The following is a 21,552-nucleotide window of genomic DNA, read 5'->3' on the forward strand; positions in this document are numbered from 1 at the left end:
TGAAACAATGACGGTATTAGGTGCCTCTAGTTGAAATTCGATCATAGGAATTAAATGCATTCCTAACCATATTAGTTCTTCTGTTCAATTGTTATTGTCATTATTATTGTGATCATTCCTACTGTTATTTGTATTAATATCATTGAAAAGGAAGGGAGGGATGCTATGGATCAGTCTTTTTTCAAGATGAGAAAGACGCATTATTAATCACTGAACAAGTTTGACAAAAAAAAAAAAAATTGCGCAAAAGAACCATGTTCCCTTTTTTAAAATTGTCCACTAAATGTATTTCTACCATAGTGTTTACATCCTCGTGCTTATTGGATTATTTCCTACAGGAAAATTTAGCCAAATCCGGCATCTTTCCAACTCGTATAAATCTTAGAAATTTGGGAATGTTGAAATGTTAAAGAACTGATGATCTTGACTGTGGCACTGATATTAATTCTTGCCACTTTTTACACCATTTTCTGTCCTAACATACATTAAATTGCAGCCTTCTTTATTCTCTTTTTAGTTTAGACATTATTCAGCCCCCCTGGCTAGGTAATTTATCAGGAACAACCTGCAATTTTCTAAGGGTATGCTGATTTAGTGATATAGTTCATGCAATCATCAAATATGGAAGTTTGTATGCACTCATTAATAGTTGGTTTCAACAAACAAAGGAAAGGGTTAACCAAGAAGAAACGGCTTCGAAGAATAATAAATGGCACCATGTAAGTTTGGGCTCCATCTGGATATATCCTATACTTGGTGTGAAGGGAATAAAAAAAGAAAAAATTGCCTCATATTTTTCTTTCCCAATAAGAAAATTGACATAATTGAAAAGAATGTGATTATAAAAATAAAAAAAAAATTCAAGTATTCTTACTTTATTTTTACTCCCGGAATTTATTTTCCTCTCAATTTTCTTGCAATACAACATGCAACTAACAATTGCAAGGAAATGAATTTCCTGAAATTTTAATTTTTTTTGCCTCCGTATTGAATCCAAGTTCCAAAAGTTTTTCTTCATTTATCACATATAACATTACCACGAGCATGGGCCTTAAAAATTTATCTTCTATCAAGTTCAAGATTAGTTCACTTTTTCTTTTGTTCTATAAATCAATAATATCATGAAATTCAAAAACAAGATGAATAAGTCGCGAATTTTGATAATCCAACCCTAATTTCATGTCTCCACAATATCCTCCAAATTGTGCACAGAATACAAAAGACCAGTACTTTTGTTTTCTAAGGGGACCAAGACTAAATCTTAAGAGGACTTATTCCTAATTTCATACATATGCAGAATATTCACTACATAGTAATTTACACTTCTTGCTCTTCCAAATAAGAGAGATTCATCATCCTTTTTTGTGCCCAAAAAAGCTAGAAAGCAAAATCTACCATATCCAGATCAGAAATATCCCTCCTCCAAGCCCTACTAAAATCTCCAAAAAGGACAGAAAAACCAAGAGAAAAACTGCTAAGTTGTTTTGAAGAAAACAAGAAAAACCAACAAAGTTATGTTTTCTTCAGAACAAATCAGCAGTTTCCCCTAGAGACATATCCATTAGATCTATCCCTTCTTGTCCTTGTACTGCGCCTGCATCATCCAGCAGCCATTTCTCCAGAAAGCTCAAAGGAGGCATCTGATGACTACCAACGACCAAATTCGGCTTGTCCTCATCGTCCTGAAATAGTCCTCCAACTGTGTTTTCTGGTCTGAAATTTGCAACTTCTTCCACAGAAACTGACTGCCCCTGGGAAACATCAGAGTTGGTGGTGGAGTTGAAACTCAGCAGAGAATCCAAACCCCCCTCCGGCGTCATTGCACTTGCCGTCCCTTCGCTGGGGCTCGACCCTGTAATCACAGAAGGGTTGTTGTCTGAGTAGCAGCTTAAGCTTTGAGCGGTGCAGGTTTCTGAGACAACAGCTAGAGACTTAGGGGATTTCTTCATCCAGTTCTGAAGCAACCGGGCGATGTTTTCGGTGCTCGATGCGTATCCAGATGGTTTCAGAGGTGGATTTGTGAAGGATGGATTGAGGGTTAAAACTGGTTTTGTCTCCGCAGGGGCAGAAGAAGAAGGAGCCATTGATTCAGGAATATTAGTATTGCTGGCTGGAGGAGTTTTGTCAAGGGACAAGGCCTCGCATAATGCCTGTTTGGCCATGTGGATATCTGTCTGCAGCCTCCTTTCCCATTGACCCTTTGAGATTGATTCATGAGAAGTCGATGAATGGCCATCTTGGCAGCTGTGATCATCATGGCCTTGAAGCTTTTTCAGCTTCTTTTTCAAATGAGTATTCCAGTAATTTTTGATGTCGTTATCTGTTCTCTGAGGTAGGTATGAAGCTATGGCTGCCCATCTGTAAAAAATAAATCAATAAATAAATTGCTTGTTAATTTATTTGTTAGGCATAACGAATTAAATAAATAGATCACAACATAACAAAATTACCAACCCCTTGTTCCCAAAAAAAAAGTAACAAAATCCCTCTAGATCTCACTGTTGGAATTCTGGAATTAACAATCAGATCTAGAATGAATCTAACAAACAAACCCTAATGGCCGGACAAAAATGAGATTTTATTTTGCATGGGGGTTTTCTGGGATTTTAGTGCGTGTACTGTGTGTTTTCTGGGTGCAAGGGGGATTTGGTGGGTATATACCTGTTGCCAAGAAGGGCTTGGAGGTGGATAATCATCTTCTCCTCATGTTCAGTGAAGTTCCCACGTTTGATGCCCGGCCGGAGATAATTAGTCCATCGAAGCCTGCAGCTCTTACTGCATCTTAGCAAACCTGCCCAAAAAATGAAAAAAAAATTAACCAAGATGATAAGTTTGGGAGAATAGATTGAAATGGATCCAAGCCAACACTGATGATTCGCTAACCATCAAGAAGATGGTGGTAAAGCTGTACACGTATTAAATGCAAAGCTTTAATGATTTTTACCTACCAAAACCAAAAAAACGAACCTTAAAAAAGAAAAGAAAGAAAACAAAAGAAAATCATCTGTTTTTGGAATCAAAAGAATTACCAGTATTGGTAGGAACAGCCCTCCAATTCCCAGGGCCGTGTTCTTGAATGTAGGAGACCAAAATGATATCCTCTTCTGGAGTCCATGGTCCTTTCTTCACTCCGATTTTATCACAGCAAGGTGGCCTACCCATGTTGGTAAAATCTATTTATTTTTGGTTGGATTTCTCTTCTCACTAGGGGAAAAAGGGGGTTGAATTTCTGGTATATCTTCCTAATCTTTTCTCTCCTATCTATATTTCTTGGATACAACTAGTAGAGGAGGAGACTAGGAGAGAGGACTAGTTCTAGTTGTTCTTCATGATCTATCTATCTCCTCGGGAGAGAATAGTCTGAGACAAGTGTCCAAGGCATGGGGTGGAGGTTGTCTATATATACTTATATAGGCAGGAGACCAAGGTGATGTTTACGCTGACCAACACAAAGGAAAAAAAAAAAAGAGGTAAAAGGGCTTTCCAAGGAGTCAAAATGGCCAGCAATGAGCATTTACTCATCTGCTTGCAAAAAAGTCAGCTCTAAGTTTATGCAGCTTATGCTTAGCCTCTCCTCTCTCCATCTCTCTTGCCTCATCTCACAAAACCGCGTGGCAATCAATGTCAATATTTTCTGTTGCGCTTCCAAACAAAACCCTTATAATCTTTTGCCTTTTTTTTCCCTCTTTGTTTTTACCATTTTTCTTTGAACATTCATGGGGGGCTCAAAAAAGTTGATATTGAATTTATTACTTACTATGTAAGCCTGTGAGGTGTATGAATGAATATATGTGCAGCAGGAAAATCTCAGATTACAGTAGTAATATCTGATGTCCTGTACAGAGATATGTGATGAATTTTAGTAAGTCTCTATCTGGGCACGATTTTGCGTAATATGCCGACACAAATGCATTTCTTGTAAATGTGATGCTTGTTGAATTGCTTATCAATTAGGATCAATAAACATCAAACCAGGATTGATGATTGATGTTTAAAGTGGGAGAGGGACTAATTAAATATGCTTCTCCTGAATATCTGTTCATTGTTTACAGGGGGAAAGAAAAATGTTACATATTGTTACTTGTTTCAACAAAATGTTACCTCATTGGTTGTCATTTGTGTGATTGAACAAGGTAGATTTCCATACTGCCAATTTTGACTCTGAGATCTATTTCACTTTGTCAAAATCAAAAGCTAGTCTATTACGTGTTGAAACAAAATGATGTTACCTCAAGGTTGGTTGTTGTTCAAGTAGAATAATTTCACGTGGATAACTATTTTGACTTAGAAAAGCTCTTTTCACTTTGCTAATTCACATAAGAAAAGCTTTCGTGTTCACTTTTAGCTAAGACACCATTCTTCTGTATATTTTACTACACTCAATCTTTAACAAGAAATTTCAAAAATACTCCCATCTAACAAACTCTATGAGTCTGTCTATGTGAAGCTAGACCACAATAAGGTTGCTAGTTAACCATGGTAACCTCTTTTCATTTCGTCCTCTCCAAAGCTAACCATGGTAAACAAGAAGCCATTTACTACCTTCGAGAATGGGATAGTAATAAAAGTAGTAATTATAGCATTAGTAATGGCAGGGAAGACCTCAATCACAAATTCCTATTGGTTGCAGACACTCTGGTAGCTAGGAAGGAAAAAGAGAAATGAGGGTCAACCGAGAGAGAAGAGGGGGTCAATCAATTATAAAGTACAAGCTCATCATGGTTCCATGTTCCAAATCTGAATTGTTTGGAAAAATTGGCATAAGTACAAGTCCATAATTGAGTTAGTTTAGGTTCAAAGATATTGAATTTGAAGGAATTAGTTCTTTCCTACTTCTTCCTTTCCCCCTAAGCAAACAGAAAGCTCTCGAGTATGAACAGCCAAAATTTTCTCATCCAACTGAGTAACAGTAGCTTCCTTGGTCTATGGAAACAGTGCTACTTTATTTAGGTAAATTACCATGTTATTTCCACTTGTGAAAGTCTTAATCAGTTCCATTTTTATCAACATCTATGTATACGATCAAAATTGTGAATTGGGAATTGAGACTATGATTTGTCTGATACATTTTGTTCTTGGCCAATGTCATTTCAGTCAGTTTGTTTGGATTGTAAATTATTTGAGATATTTTTACTGTAGCACTTTTTGTGATGTGATGTATGTGAGATAAAAAGATATATTGAAAATTATAATGATGATGTAAGCAAATATATTTGGCTAAATAATCTGCTGTCCAATGCGCCCATATGCAAATTGTACCTACTCAATTAAGTTTTGAAAGTGGCCAAGGAGGTTATGGTCTATTAATTTAAGACCTCAAATTTTAAAGATTTTAAATTTAAATCTCTCTTTTCTCTCCCTGCTTCTTAAATCTCACTGTCTCTTATTGGAAAAAAGAAACTTAAAATAAATTAATTTTATTTTGAGAGAGGGGTGTAAGAATATTGTTAAGAGAGTATATTAATTACTATCTATTCTAGTTCCAAGGGTTGATATAAGAAGGTGGCCTTGAATAAAACTTCGACTTTTCTTCTGTTTAGATTCAATGGATTTATTATTGCTATATGATGAAATAAATTACAATGATAATGATGGCAGTCAACTCAGTCTTCGATTCTTTGTAGAAAAGTATAAACTTGAGGCAAAAGTAAAACAAATTTTTTTTTTTTGAAAATCTCAAAAAGAGGGAATTCCACATTCCACAAAAGTGAATAAATAGTAGATTCTGGAAGAGATGTGAAAGGTGAGGAAAAAAAAAGGTGAAACCAGCATACAGTGTCTACTCCAAGAATAATATCCTCGATTAACTTGTTGATATGACTAACTTCACGTCCTGAAAGTTTTGCAGTTGCGCAAATATCCGTTTGGATTGCTACTTTTAGAAGTTTTTGTTAATATATATATATATATATATATACACAATAGCGATTTGATGTATGTGAGATAAAATGATGATCGAAAAATATGTTCACGAAAAACATAAAAATTTTTCTATTAGAATCACAATCCAAACAAGGTATTAAGTTACTAGAGGTGCAGTCATATTAGACCAACAAAAAACAAAGTGAAAAAAAATCAGTTGCACGAGTATTTATTTTACTTTGCGAAAATTAAATGCATTTTATTATCCATGTGATATCTGTCTGGATACCATGAAAGAACTTCCTGTTTCACGGTGAACATTTCTTCGGTGCTGACTTAAGAAAGGCCCATACCCCAAAAATCCTCAAAGTAAATTTGATAAATTCTTATACTCCATTTTACTATTTCTTGGATGACGATTGCTGATGTGCATTGGAAGCTTTTTAGGGTGAAAAACTTTGAACCTTTCATCCATGGCGCCCTAAACTGTGTGGAACCAGAAAAGAATAAAAACCCAATCCTTAAATGACCAAAGCAAAATTGCCCTCTCCTATGCTACAAGACAATTTTGAACCAATAAAAAGTCGGCCAATCACTTTTTTGGTTATTTTAATCGAGGTGTGAAATGGAGAACTATTACAGAAGATTTTAGAGGTGCTGAGGCATAAGTGAGGCAGGCCATTTTGGATAGTAGTGAAAGCTGAAAATGATAGGACCAGCTAGCTTTGAGAGAGTGAAAATTTAACTCAAGGGCAGGTCTCGAAGGAGCAACCATGTTAATATATAGCTCTTCTTCATTAATATGCCTAGTAATTATCCAATTCTTGAACCTTGGACATTAGACTTGTAAACCATCCAAGGGGCAAAAAAGCAAAGAAATCCAAGGGATCAAGAATATTTCTTCTAGGTAGTGACCGTATAAGAAACGCAAGAAATAGGTAGCTTTTTCATTCCATATATAGGTCCTTAAGCAATATTAGCACGAGGATTTTAAAGGAAACAATTTTCAATTAAGCAAATATTTTTGTTTTGGATGAGAGTTTTGTGCAGGTACTAATAGACAAATTGAGAATGTACCATTATCGGTGCTGGTACAATTATCTTTAATTTCATTGTCCACTTTGAACCAACTTTGAAAAAGGGTTATTTTTCAATTTTTAGAGGGCAGTTATCATGACATCCTATGAATTGAAAAATTAGCATCAGTTTTCATATCTTCTAACAGAGTGCAAAACAGTCCTAAATCAATTTGTTTGTACTCCCTCCGTCCCACTTTGATAGTCCTGGTTCTTTTTTCACACAGTTTAATAAAAAATAGTTAACTTTGTTGGAACAATCAATTTAGGTAGCTATTTTCCTAAAATACCCTCACATTAATTAGAGTACAACTTTATGGGAACTTGAATTGATGGTAAAAAAAAGAATCAACTCTCATTAAATGGAGTAGGTTTATAGTAACAACAACTTACATTGAATAAGGGTATTTTAGAAAATTTAAAATACAACTACATTCTTCAATTGGAAAGTGGACTACAATTTGGAACAGACGAAAAAGGAAATCATGACTATCAAAATGGGACGGAGGGAGTATTTGTTTGTGCTGTCTAAAGAAAGTTACCATAAATGGGAGAACCTTATTATTATTGATGGTTACGGAATATGACTGAAATGCAACTCTCATTCCATAGCCGTCTAAGATCGATCCTCTTTCACATGTATCTTTAAGAAATGTAAAGTAGCTAACAAATTTTGGGAAATGTAACGGTTCAATAATGTATTACCATGTTGTCATACAAAAATGCTGGTGCAATAAATGGAGATCAAAAAATAACAAGTTTCCTTGTAGAGTTCCATTAATTCATTAATGAAGTTCACGAAGTCTATGTTAAAATAAAAGGAAAGTGAGAAATGGTGAATATTGTGAGGGTTGATTTCACTTTGCACCCTTCAACTATATTCTCTTAATTTCCTCGATTATTGCACTGTAATAGGGTGGCTATAGCTCTAGCATCCCGTCTTATGGAATTGGTGAAACCATATGACACTCAAAATATTATTTTAGTTTGTATATTTCCAATGAGGATTCTTGATATCTTTAGTTCCATAATAATAAAAAAAACTATATTCGCATTTTTACTTTGATCCCTAAATTTCAACATTGAACACTTTACTCCCTAAATTATAAAATTTATCTGACTCAAGTAAAATCATTGATAGAAGTGTGGCAAATTTAATGCTCAAGTAGGATTAATTTTTATACTTTAAAAACTAAAGTGGAACAGATTTTGTAATTTGAGAACTAAAGTAAGATAGATTATATACTTTAGGAACTGAAGTGAGATAGATTTATATTTTGGGGACTAAAGTTTCCCACGTTAAAGTATAGAGACCAAAGGGAGAATTCGTGTACAGTTGAAGGATGCAAAGTCAACTTAACCCATATTGTGAAGGTTTTCTCATATCCAAAACTTCTACAATTAAAGTTACATTTGTGTAGTATAAGGTAGGCACTAATGTAGCAGATATAAATACAATAGTAATTATAGATACTAAGACAACAATATACTAAAACACAACAAATTTTTTGATACTACTTGAAACTTTGTGTAATCAATCCCATCCCATTCCATCCAACCAATTTGAACCAAACCAATCAACACCATCAGTAGTTCTCTATAATCAAAACTATGATGGCAGAGAATCCACACCCACACTTTTCTAATCTAGTAAGTACTCGTTAAGATAGATTTTAGGCATTAATCTTTTGAAAAAGAAAATAAAATTAAATGAAGAAAGCATTTAAATGTATCAAGTGGTAAGTTGAATTTAAGTTTGATATATGAACAATGCCCACAAGGCATCCTCAACCCCACCCCCCCCCCCCCCCCGGGGGGATACATCAATCAACACAATTAACTTATGCATGGATACATCAATCAACACAATTAACTGTTTTATGCAATTAAAATTGAGATGATTTTAGAGAATCCATGCCTAAGGCTTGTCTAACCTAGTAAAGCAGTCATTATGACAAATTTCAAATGCTAATTTTTTGGGAAAAAATAAAATTAAATGAAGAATCGAAGGGAACAATAGATGTAAAAGTATATTCATTGAAATGATAAATTAAGTGTGAATTTGAGGTACTAACGATACTCACCGAGCATCCCATAGAAAAACCGTCTAGAAATGATGCATGGATAATTGTCAACCATATATTCGAATTACTTTATTGTGTTCTAGATTGCAAGTAATCAGATAATCAAGAAGCACGAATGCTGGATTTTGGACTCTACGAATTAACTCCTTCTTGACTATTTCTTACCGATCGCAGCATACTTTATTGGCCAGGCAAAGGATGTGGACTCATGAAATTGTGACATACGTCTACTCCTGCGTCAATTAGTCATCCATTAAGCATATATATATATATGACACTATTGCCATGAATAAGGATGAGGTTGGCATATCTTACAAAATATGTTTCTTTGTCAAGTGGTCCTATGTATGGAGCCCAGAATTATCTTATCAAAAAATCAAAACGTAGAATTCAGGACTTGAGAAATTGAAGCAGAAGTCCACTTTTTACACTGTTAATTAAATGCCCTTCCTATCCACAATTTTATTTATTTCAACAATATATATGATAAACAATGATCCTTTGTATTTTTTTTCTCATTAAATTTCTGATTCAAATTTCATGTCCCTTTTTTCAAATGTTGACGTCAAAGGTAAACAAGGCTTCAGGAACTCTCTTCAGATTAAAAATGAAAATTCACCGAACAATGAATAAGGACTGCTAATGGGATATGGAACCATAGGAAAAGATTAGTTAGTAAGTGAAAAAGAAAAAAAAACCATTCATCTGCACTTGAGGTCACATTTCGTAAAGATTACATGAGAAATTCATATGTCAACCTTATGTCAACTTAATGCAATTAAAAAGAACACAAATTTTAGAATCACCGATGATTCTTTATTTAACTTTCTTTATGTTTTGTTCGACATGAATTATGCCAAAAGTAATTCCAATTTAGCTGATGATTTGAAATTGTCATGCTAGAGGTGAATATTCGACAAAAGATGTTTACTTTATATTTCCTTCTTTCTGCGGATGAACATAGTGTAGATGAAAACAAAAGAACATATATGTCATTAGATGCATAAATGTAACATTTAAAAAAAAAAAAGATGCATAATCTTGTACTCCCTCCGTCCCACTTTGATAGTCCTATTTTCCTTTTTCGTCTGTCCCAAATTGTAGTTCACTTTCCAATTGAAGAATGTAGTTGTATTTTAATTTTTCTAAAATACCCTTATTTAATGTAAGTTGTTGTTACTATAAATCTACCCCATTTAATGAGAGTTGATTCTTTTTTTACCATCAATTTAAGTTCCCATAAAGTTGTACTCTAATTAATGTGAGGGTATTTTAGGAAATTAGCTACCTAAATTGATTGTTCCAATAAAGTTAACTACTTTTTATTAAACTGTGTGAAAAAAGAATCAGGACTATCAAAGTGGGACGGAGGGAGTATTAATTCAATATTGTACTGTTTTTCTTGAAGAGGCTTTCCTTCCAAAAACCATTGATTGGAAGATTGTCTGGATGGTAGCATACATAAGAATTTATTTAATAAGGCAGTTTCTAAATTGCAGAAATGTAATTTTGTGTGGTCTACTAAGTTGTAGTATGACTTGTTAGCCTTAATTAGTTTACTTTTAATTGGTCAAACGATAGATTGATTGGCGCTCAAATTTGAAGGATCTAGAAATTTTAAGCCCCATTTCACAAGGAAGAATAGGTTCCAAATTAACATTCAACTATCAAGAAAGCTTGGAAAACTAAGTCTTTTACGATCTTTTTATCTGAAAATGAAATTATATCAATATCATGGTTGACCTATTACTATCCAGTTACTTTCTTCATGTTTAATAAAATTTGAGCTTACAAAAAAAAATAAAAATTGGTTGACCTATTCTGGGGAATTTCCATGCTTCCTAACTAGTTCCACTTCATATAACACAGAGTATTTCTTGAAGTAATATAACATAATCTTGATTCTTGTTCAACACAATAGAACGTGCAATGTCCTTGAGATGATTGATCAGTGATCCCCAAATTTGACTCTTTCAACTCATGAAAATTAATTTGTGCAAGAAACCAACGATCATTTTCGTAGTTTTATAAGAAATTTACTAATCAGTAATTTGTCCGATCTCAGATGAAGAGATAGAAGAAATATGGTGAATCAAGAATAAAAAGCAAAGCCTTTAAAAATATGGCAACTGAAGTATAAAAACTTTGATGAAGGTTGCCCCAATAAATAAGTCAGAAAATCTCCTTAACATAGACGGCGGCGAGGTTGCCCCAACATTTTGTAAAATCTGGTTTAGGCCCCTCTAGATTTTGAAACAAAGAAGAGAATGTATTTGAAATCCTTCGCTTATCCCCATAAAACTTTATAACATGACATTGGCCTCCCTCTCTACTTCGGCTTTTCTTTCAGACAAAACTTTGATTCTTTCCCATAGAATATATAGAGCTAATCTTCAATTAACTAATGAGGTACAATTCCTCATGTTAATTACTCCTACATTTTAGGTTTTCTTCCTTTATAGATATATCTTAAACAATTTTACTAATCAACCGGTTTCCATTCCTTTCGAATCAATTGAATATAACTTTCATTTCTCCACATTCTTAGCACTTTTATGTATAGGATTTTTTTTAACCAAAAAATTAGTGACAAGATTAGAGATAAATGTCTTTGTGAGATAAAAGTATAGCTTGGCGGTATGTTTGAAGATATTTTTGAAAATAGTTTGTAAAAAATTCCAAATGGATGCAATTAGCTTTTTACTCATCTTTTCTACTTTTCATCTAAAACAAATGGAATCATAAATTTTTAGATATATTTCCTCACGCATTATACAAAAGAAAATTGTTAGCTTGGGTAAGATTATTTCCTTTTAAAACAAAAAAAAAAGTATCATTTTCTTTATGCTTCTAATTGGACTTTTGGTTAAAATAGAATTTTTGAGTAAAGCTCATTTTTTGTATCATTCTTTTTTTTTTGTTTGCCTTTTTCAAAGTTATATAGTACATACTTTATCATAATTTGGTGATATTGTATCATATTAGATTATTATGATATCCAATTTGTGATGTTATTTTGGATACCAGAGCATTGCCTAGAAAAAAGAAAAAATTGATGTCGGCAAATGGTTTCAGAGAAGAATTAATTTTTTATACATTAACTGTGTGTTTATACAGTTGACGAGGGTTTTAGCTGATATTGGCTCAAAATGAGCGTGTAGTCAAGGTCCCCAGATGTGATTGGGTACCGATTTTAAACAGGCTATTTAAGAATTATGATGATAGAGAAATCGATCTTATGTTTACTTGACAATGCAGCCAGTGGCATTCGGAGTAGTGATAATCTGAGTTGAAGCTTTCACAACTTCTCCTCTTATTGTCATTTGTCAACTTCATTAATATAATTGCGTGTCCTATGAAGTTTCAATCCCTAATCCAGAATCGACAGCAAGAAGTCGTACAAACTCTCATCATAGGTGTTAGGTTCATGAGTAAAAGATTATGTCCTATATTAGTTCGAGAGACGAAGAAAGAGCGATTAATATATAAGTAAGGACTTGAGACCTCATAATTTAAACTTTTATGCCAGAATTGGGTTTCTGACTTACATATTGGATTCTTTGATGGGCTCTCTCGAGATATTTCTTCCCAACAAGTGGTATCAAAGTTTTAGATTATGAGACTGGGCTACTCATAGATAAGTGGATCCTTTTCGGAGTTGGACCAATGAAAATTCTCTTTTTGACAGTGAACCAAAGTATCAAGAAATTTGGTTGGTATTGGACCAGGTGCGCCATGGGTTTGGCAGGGGATCCGGTTGGTGTTAGACCAAGGAGTCAAGGGTTGGCAGTTGGCAGGGGTTCAGAATGCAATTTGGATATTGAAAAAGAGTGGGTCCATGATTAAAAGTAAAGATGACCTTAAGTGTTAAGGTGGGATTGCGTTGAGTATTAAAATGAGTTTGAAAAAGAACTTGTAAACTTGGGTTTAATGTGAAGAGTTACTCATGAAAGGAGAGATTTGTTAGGTTCATGAGTAAAAAACTATGTCCCACATTGGTTCGAGAGACGAAAAAAGAACGGTTAATATGTAAATAAGGGCTCGATACCTAATAGTTTAAACTTTTGGGTCAAAGTTGGATTTTTGACTTACATATTGGACTCTTTGATGGAATGTCTCGAGATGTTTCTCTCCAACAATAGGTTTGTACAAAAACCATACAAACATCATTAGCAAATTATGATTGAATCATCGGTGATGGAACATTAGGTAGTTGATAAGAACCAACCTAGAAATTTGTATATCTAAATGAAAGATTTGGATCTTCTGGCGTACCAATTAAATTTCCACATATTTAATTCTGATTGAATCATCGGTGATGGAACATTAGGTAGTTCACAATAACCAACCTAGAAATTTGTATATCTAAATGAAAGATTAGGCTCTTCTGGCCTACTAATTAAATTTCCACATATTTTGAGTGAATTAGTAGCCCTAACGCTGAACACCAAAGAAACCAGCTAATAAAATAAAAAAAAAGAAGAAGAAGAAGATAGATTCAGCTGCAAGAAGAGACATAGTATTTTTTTTTATCCAGTTGTAAACTTTCGTCCAGATTTAAGTTAATTTTTACAAGTTACGTGAAATGAGATGTCGATAAAATGGAAAATATTGCAATTTAAAGTATACATATAATCAAGTGCTACTCTATCACTCTAGTGAATAATGATCATACTTCCTGTGAAGTTTGTCGTACTTGCTTTATCATCCACTCTAGAAATTAATTTTACAATGACTTAACATCAATTTTTTTTCATCGCTTGCTTTTCTTATCACCCTGCATGTTTTTTTTTTTTTAAGGATATCACCCTGCATGTTCGATGCAAGTTTAGCATCCCTAAGGTCTAGAAAACATATTAATCTCCTATGGTGGTTAATGCTTGATATTTCACATGAGAGTACCGATCTAAGCCACTTCTTTTTTAAAAAAAAAAAATTTTAAGTGAAAGATTTTGAATACAGGATTTCCTATTTATAATCTTTCCTCTTTGTTACCCCACCCAACCGTCCCTCCTTACCCACCCTCCTCCTCAGCCGCTTCTTCGTAATAGTATTGGAAATTTATCTTACAATACATGCATCAAAAGTCTATCTTTTAATCCTACTCTGATTGCACTAAAAAAAATCCATCTATTTTGTTCTGGAACCAATTAGAATAGGCTTTGTATTTCGCTAAAACATGCTTTTCACACTAATACCCCCAAAATTATATATACGCTACCATATATTTTGTTCAAATTATGTATCATTAGACAACACATCTTTTGGATTCCATTGAGCGAAGACATAGTTTGTACAAATTTATTTCTTCTCACTACAACAAGTTTCGCATCAGATTACAATAAGAATTGTAGCCAAAAACCCAAAATCTTTAACATTTCATTATGAAAAAATATCATCACCAAGTACATTCTATTTTAATCTTTTTGAAATAAATATTACAAGTATGTTAAGAAGGTTAAGGTTGATAGTATATGCCTTCATTGACACTGAGGATGATCGAAAATCCTTAAAAGTTTAGAAAAATAAATAAGGCTGACACTTTCCTTTAAAATGATATCGGCCCCATTTGGCAAGTGAGTTTTTTGGGTGTTTATTTAAAATTTTACTGTAACTTACTGTAGAAGTTTTTTAAAAAAATTTTGAAATGTGCAAATTTTTGAATATTTAGAAGTGTATAATTCAAAAAATTTGAGAAATTTTTTGTGGTTACTATAATTAAAGTTTTTAAAAAACTTGTAACAGACAAACTTGACAAAAAATTCAAGTGACAAACAGGGATATCATAGGGAAAAATAAGTACATAAGTCCTATGACAAGGGATGTTAGACAAAAGCCTGAAGATATGACCTACAACTACTTTTTCCAGCCAAAAGTATGCTGTCATTGCCAAAAATTATTTTCGTCGCTTTTTCCACGAAAAATTGCCTAAAAAAAGTGCTTTTTCGTAGTCACATCGTTGTGAATTTTTTGCCAAAAAAGTTTTCCTAGGCTTTGTTTGATGTTATACGTCCACCATAATATCCATGTCGTAGCTAAAAAGTTGTGTAACCTGGCCAATTATTTGAGACACATTGGAGGGCCACCTGTTGAGGAAATCTATTGACGACTAAATGGTAGTATCATATTGAAAGATTGACGTGGTTATGAAATTCTGGTTTCCATGTCAATGCATGTTTATTGGGTACGACTTTTGCTTGGTAAAGATTTCGCAGCTAATTATCGATTCTGTTGTAGTGGCTTGCCTGTCTAAGTTAACATCTCAAATATTTCTCCATCCCAATATACAAATAAGGCCACAAACAACTAGTCAAGCTTCATGATTTCTATTGATGAAAGTTTGCATTTGCCCTAAAAAAAGAGAGAGTAAATCTTATATATAGTGTACATTATTATTTTTGGATACATGATATATATACAAAAGTTGAATTTTTAATGAAAATTTTGCATAATTATCATTTATCCACGCTGACAGTATATACACTTTCGGTGTAGGAAAGATTAATTCAAGAAAAAAAAAACACCACAATTAAACTTCTTTTGCATCTTTTTTTTTCTTCTTTTGTCAAATGAAATGTACGTGGTAAAGAGTTTTCATTTTGCAGGCCCTTCTTTTTCTTTTGCATCTTTTAGTCAAATGAAATGTATGTGGTAAAGAGTTCCATTTTGCAGGCCCTTCATTTAAATATACAAACTTGTATAGTAGGTGCACAAATCAATCAAAAGGCACGGAAAAAAGTGTAGTGTCAAACATAATCAAATATGTTAAGCAAAAACCTCTTTTTTTCCCCATTTTGTTAACTTTCTCTACACACATGTAGCTATTAAATTTTATCAAATACTACAAGATTTTCTTACGCTGACAATGTATAGAAAATTAATTCATATATTTCCAGTGTTACTTAATCTAAAAACAAATATAAAGTCAGATAAATAGAGAAAAACCAAAAACTAAAATTCACTAATTAATTTGATCCCCCTACACAATATACAAGTGCTCTTTTCAAAGAGGTGATATGAGGTGATAGCACCGTCTATGTCATACAACACTATATAATGCATTTCACAAAAAAAAAAAAGGGGGGATTGGCTCTTGCTCGTAACATATTCACTTCTCTTACTTAAAATTTCTGGCCAACAACTATCGTGTTTGATCATCATTTGCGCAAAAAAGATTTTGACTGTCATTACTATGATAATAAGAGTTTACTAGTTTACTATTTCTATAAAAATTACTCAAGCCTAATTGGCTTGCTAATTTACTTTTCTAAACAAATTCATGAAGAAATTCCTGGCTTATAAACAATTACATATGAATCTCTAGTATGAATATAAGGGAAACAACGTGGCTAATTTAGTACTACAAAGTAAAACCATGGAGCAAATTGAGATGTCGATAGAACAAGAAATGTCTACTGAGCCAGTTTACTTTTATTATCCAATCCCCTTGACTAAACCAGGCTTAATATCTTACAAGCTTTTCAATCCTTTTCTACTGTGTTTTTCTTCTTCTTCATATATTCATTCATCATTTAATTTCTTGTTGTCATCCCCGGTCGGCTGGAATGAATAGGGCGGCCAATATCAATGCTAAAACTATCAACTGTTTACACTGCCATCATTATGTGATGATCAAGCTCTTGAGCCTCTAATAATTTGATCGATGTTTCAAAGTAATTGACGGTTGATATTTTATCATGTACAAAAATATCATTTAGCAATTGTGCATTTTTATTTTGCATCCACATTAAAGAATGTTATAAGACTTGAGAGAATAACATTTTCTTTGCAGTTCTTCTTTGTTGCTAGAACTACCAACTATTTAAGACTTTAGAGAATATAATTGCTAGAAGTGTCAACTGTTCATGCTGCTATCATGAGAGGATAATGTTTCTAACCCTCTGACAATTGGACATTTTAGAGCAATTGGTGGTTCATGTTTAACTCTTTTCTCACTGTATGTGTGTTTAGATTGAATAGCAATCTCAAATTAATTGTATTATTCTTAAACATGTTTTTTAATTACTTTTTTTTTATCTCATTCATATCACATCTTAAGAAGCTCAAGAAGCTGTTACAGTGAATAATAAAAGAATTCCCAAATAGCCTTCTATCCAAAAATGTAAAATGATAGCCTTCACTCTTTTTCTTTTTGATTGTTGTTACTTTGTCACAAACACAAATTCATTTAGCATTAATACATTTTATTTTGCATCCACACAAAAAGCATATGTCAAGTGATGGACAAAAACATTGTCCCCACTGTGAGTAGAACTAAACAAATGGGCTTGAGTTGTCTTTTTATATATATTTTTGTCCCTTTCTTTCCTAGTTTCATTTGAAAGAGCCTTAAATTGTTGAGCCTTCCATGCATGTTAGACTTTTAATATGTTTCAATGCCAAAGCCAAAAAAAAAAAAAAAAACTCATAAATGAGAAAGGGATAGAGCATAGAATTATGCAGCAAAACCTTCTACTCACAAGTGTCAAATGTGGGGCCATTTGTCCACATGGCATCATATCAGTGGTAAGGGAGACACGTGTTCGGCTGGAAATGATCCACGTATGAATCCGCATTAATAGAGCCGCGCCGCGGCCGTACCAACCATCACATTGATTGGGCTTTGTCAGCTACAATTGGAGCCCACCAAGTGAAAAGGTTTTGTTTATTTGATCTCATATGGGCTCTGGCCCACGAGGCCCCAGGTGTCAACTCCTATGGCGAATGAGAATTTAAAGTGGGCTTTCTTCATACTGTGCTGACACTGTCCAGATGTCCTTTTTTTTTTTGAAAAATCTGTCCAGATGTCATGATTGACATGCTTTAAGCGCGACTTTGACGCCCATTCCTATTAAAATCTTTAGGCTTGGGCGAATCATGATGTATGCATCCAAAAAAAAAAATGAAAGAGGAAAAGTTTCGATAATTTTGCTATTGGACGCGAATTTCAATTTCTTTGCATGTTTTGTGATTTCTTATCCTTTTTCTTTTTTTTTTAATCAAAGCGATAATTGCTAAACTACACCTAGCTTTCATTTTTATGTTGTAAGAAAGGGATGGGATTTGAAACGGTGGCTCTCTAGAGGGAATTAAATTACCTCTAGGTCAAAAAGAGTACATGAGAGCAACTTCGGACTTAAATGCAAGCCAATTAACGTTGCCGGGGGAGGGGGGGGGAGTGATATATTGAAGGAGTTAAAAGGAAATCTAGAAAGAACTGAATCATCTCTAAATCAAAAGAAAAAATTAAGCACGAGTACTTTTTTGAATCAAATACAAGTCGATTTGATCTCTCAACCTATGGCTCTAATCAATTTGTTTAAACGAGCTGCTCGTCTTGTGACTTTATTGTATGACGTGTTTTATATATATTTGGAAAAAAAATACTTCTATGCTATTTTCCAAATAAATGTAATTAAGAAAGAAAAAGATAGTTGAAAAATGTTTGATTGTTTCTTTTTCAGGAAAACAAGGGCAATTTGATTGTATTAATTATCTTTTTTTTTAATAAATAGCAACACTTGCTATTCAAATCCGACAAGATTGTATAAGGAATCAGAGGAAAAAACTCATCAAAATCACATTTAGATTTTTAATTTGAGTATTTTATTTTAACACTCGACCTACGACTGAAAAAAGATTTTAAATTCCTCATAATACCAAACTATTTTTTAAAAAAAGAAAATACCAAACTATTTTGATTGTGAAAGGAGTGAACAGTAAGTTATGGAATAGAATCATTCTTTGGAAACAGTCCAACCACGGTAGGATCACGTTTAAACCACGTGAACAACTGACACGTATCAATTTTTTGTAGGTCCCACAGTCCGACACAGGATTCAATGCGGTGTAAATATTGAAGTCTGTGGTGTTGACTTTGCAACATGGTAGTAGTAGCACTAGATTGTTATTAATCTCTGGTGCTATATATATATGATTAATTTTCAATATAGTGATGATAATGCATACACTTTCGTCATTAAATTAGATATATGACATTCAAATTTTACATATGTATTGTATATTCAATTGTGATAAAATGGGAAAATGACCTATTTCATCCCTCACATTTCACAAAAATATTCTTTTCGTCCCTTACTTTTAAAATGAAGCAATTTCGTCCCTGACATTTAAAAATTAAAACTATTACATCCTTGAATCCAATTTTCAATCTAAATCAAACCACCTATCAACCCGATTACAAATTTTGAAGGTATAATTGGTAGATCACTTGGTTAACTCAACTTGAATATAACTCAACTTGAATTCCTACATTATCATTGTATACACTGATGGTTTTATGTACTTACCATATCATTTCAATTTAAATTTAAACACCAAATTTTGTATTTATGATACACATCTAGACTTGCAAGCGAATATACTAACGATGCATGAAAAGATTTACCCAAAAGAAAAATCCGACTATTCCAAGACAAATAATGGCCTTTATGTTATAATGTTTATTTTTTTGGTTTGATAAATGTCATGTGAATATGATGAAATTGACCGAGTGACCTATCAATTCTATCTCCGAAATTTATTACTGGATTATTGGATGGTTTGATTCAAATTGAAAATTAGGTTCAGGGATGTAATAGCTTTAATTTTTAAATGTCAGGGATGAAATTGCTTCATTTTAAAAGTGAGGGACGAAAAGAATATTTTTGTGAAATGTGAGGGATGAAACAGGTCATTTTCCCTGATAAAATTTAGTTATACACACACATATGCATGTGTGTGTTAATCTTATATATATATCGTCAATGTATATGTTACTATAGTTAGACGTATGATATATGAACAAAATTTGAATTTCAAATTCAAATTATATATATAACAATGGTAGTATATACAGCAATATTGTATATAAAATTAATTAATTAATTATGTCCACACAAATATATATATATATACATATACATATGTATGTATATGTATATGTGTGCGCGCGTTTGTGTGTATATATATTTTTCATATTATTTGTATATATATGTTGTCGCGGGGCTTACAAAGTCAAACCTTGTGAGGCTTCATTGAGTGTGACATGAGGTACCGTCAATTCATTGCCTTTGGATAGAAAATAGAATGCATTTGCATCATCCAGCAGGCACAGCTCAGTGGCGTCCAGTGAGTTCCTTTTTTCAGGACTGAGTGAAGTGTTCTAGAAGTAGAACCAATGCCAATTGACCAACTCAAACCCTTCTCCAAATGATTAAATTGGTTTTTTTTTTCTGATTAAAAAAGAAAAGAAAAACTCATATTGATGGTGGAATTTTGACAAGACAGATGCAAACACCGGCATATTTGTGACATGGGGACAGGTGTTATTTGAATTGGTTTCAGATGAGAATAAGATTTATCTCCTATACTACATAAGATTTACCATAGCTTAATTCTCTACATTCTACAACAATCAAGATAGCATTTGCACAACACTGATAGAGTTGTTAATGTCAATCTAAACTATATATTGACATATTAGAGTTGAAAAATGAACCAAACTACTCAATACTTGAATCAGATTTGACTTGATAAGAGTTCGTTCGAATTTGGTTCGTCAACTAGTTAAACGACGTTTGAACAACATTTTATGTTCGATAACATTTAAATCCGATAAAAAAATTCACTTAAACTCTATTCAGCAAATAAAAGGTTCAGTTTGAATAAAAGTTCAATCCCGCTAAAATAATCAAACAAGATTGAACACTTGGGTGATCGGTTTAATTAGACCTGTTTACACCCGTAATCAATATAAGTTACATATATATCTGTGTGTGTGTGTCTTTATTGTAGAAGGAATTTTTTTTCAAACCTTAAGTTTTGATAAGATCCATTGATATTTGCTTTTCTTTTTGGGTTTGAGAACTATAGATGAAAAGTGGAATGTCAGGCAAAACAAAAAGCATAAGGAATTTTGGAGTCTCTTCCGTACTGTTGTTTGTGTCACAAAAGTTAAACTACCAATTTTGAAAATCATATATATTTTTTTTTTTTATCAAAAGCTAGTTCTTCTCCACGACCCCCCACTTATATTAAGGAGGGAGAGTAGGGAGACGAACCACCATTTGTTTTAGGTACTTGCTGAAGGAAAATTACTCATAAAATAATGGAATCAATAGCGAATAAAATAAATCTATTATTTTTTTTAGATATATTGTATCTGTAAAATTACAGATCTGATTTGTTATTTCTAGTGCATGTTTAACCTGTCATCATTGAAGCAGCGATGTAAATCAAATCGTACCGAATGATTTCCAACAATTTGTTAATGAAATTGACTTTTTAATAAAAAAAAATAGTGAATAAAATAGATTAGAGCAGCCCCAAGATCACTAAATAGCTTCTTAATCCCAATCAGCTTTAACTCAGCGGCACTAGAGTCGTCTCCAAAGTTATGAGTTCTTGACTTCCAACCTCAATTTCAACCAGATGTACCCCAAAAAGAAGGCAATAGGGAAAGATACAATTCTACTTTGCATAGAAGAAAATGAGAGAACACGAAATTTGCGTGAATTTCATAGCAAAGG

At 33.1% G+C, this 21,552-nt stretch overlaps 1 protein-coding gene across 1 annotated transcript; it reads right to left on the reverse strand.

Moving 5' to 3' along the window:
* Positions 1-1,155: 1,155 nt before the first annotated feature.
* On the reverse strand, positions 1,156-3,365 carry LOC113767665 (myb-related protein 306). Its single transcript, XM_027311832.1, has 3 exons — positions 3,030-3,365; positions 2,662-2,791; positions 1,156-2,358 (listed from the first exon to the last, which is right to left on the reverse strand). The coding sequence occupies exons 1-3, from the start codon at positions 3,160-3,162 to the stop codon at positions 1,524-1,526; spliced, it is 1,098 nt and encodes a 365-aa protein (XP_027167633.1). The 5' UTR covers positions 3,163-3,365; the 3' UTR covers positions 1,156-1,523.
* Between the last annotated feature and the right edge of the window lie 18,187 nt (positions 3,366-21,552).

The sequence above is a fragment of the Coffea eugenioides genome, chromosome 4 (assembly GCF_003713205.1).
Source record: "Coffea eugenioides isolate CCC68of chromosome 4, Ceug_1.0, whole genome shotgun sequence".
Classification (NCBI taxonomy): domain Eukaryota; kingdom Viridiplantae; phylum Streptophyta; class Magnoliopsida; order Gentianales; family Rubiaceae; genus Coffea; species Coffea eugenioides.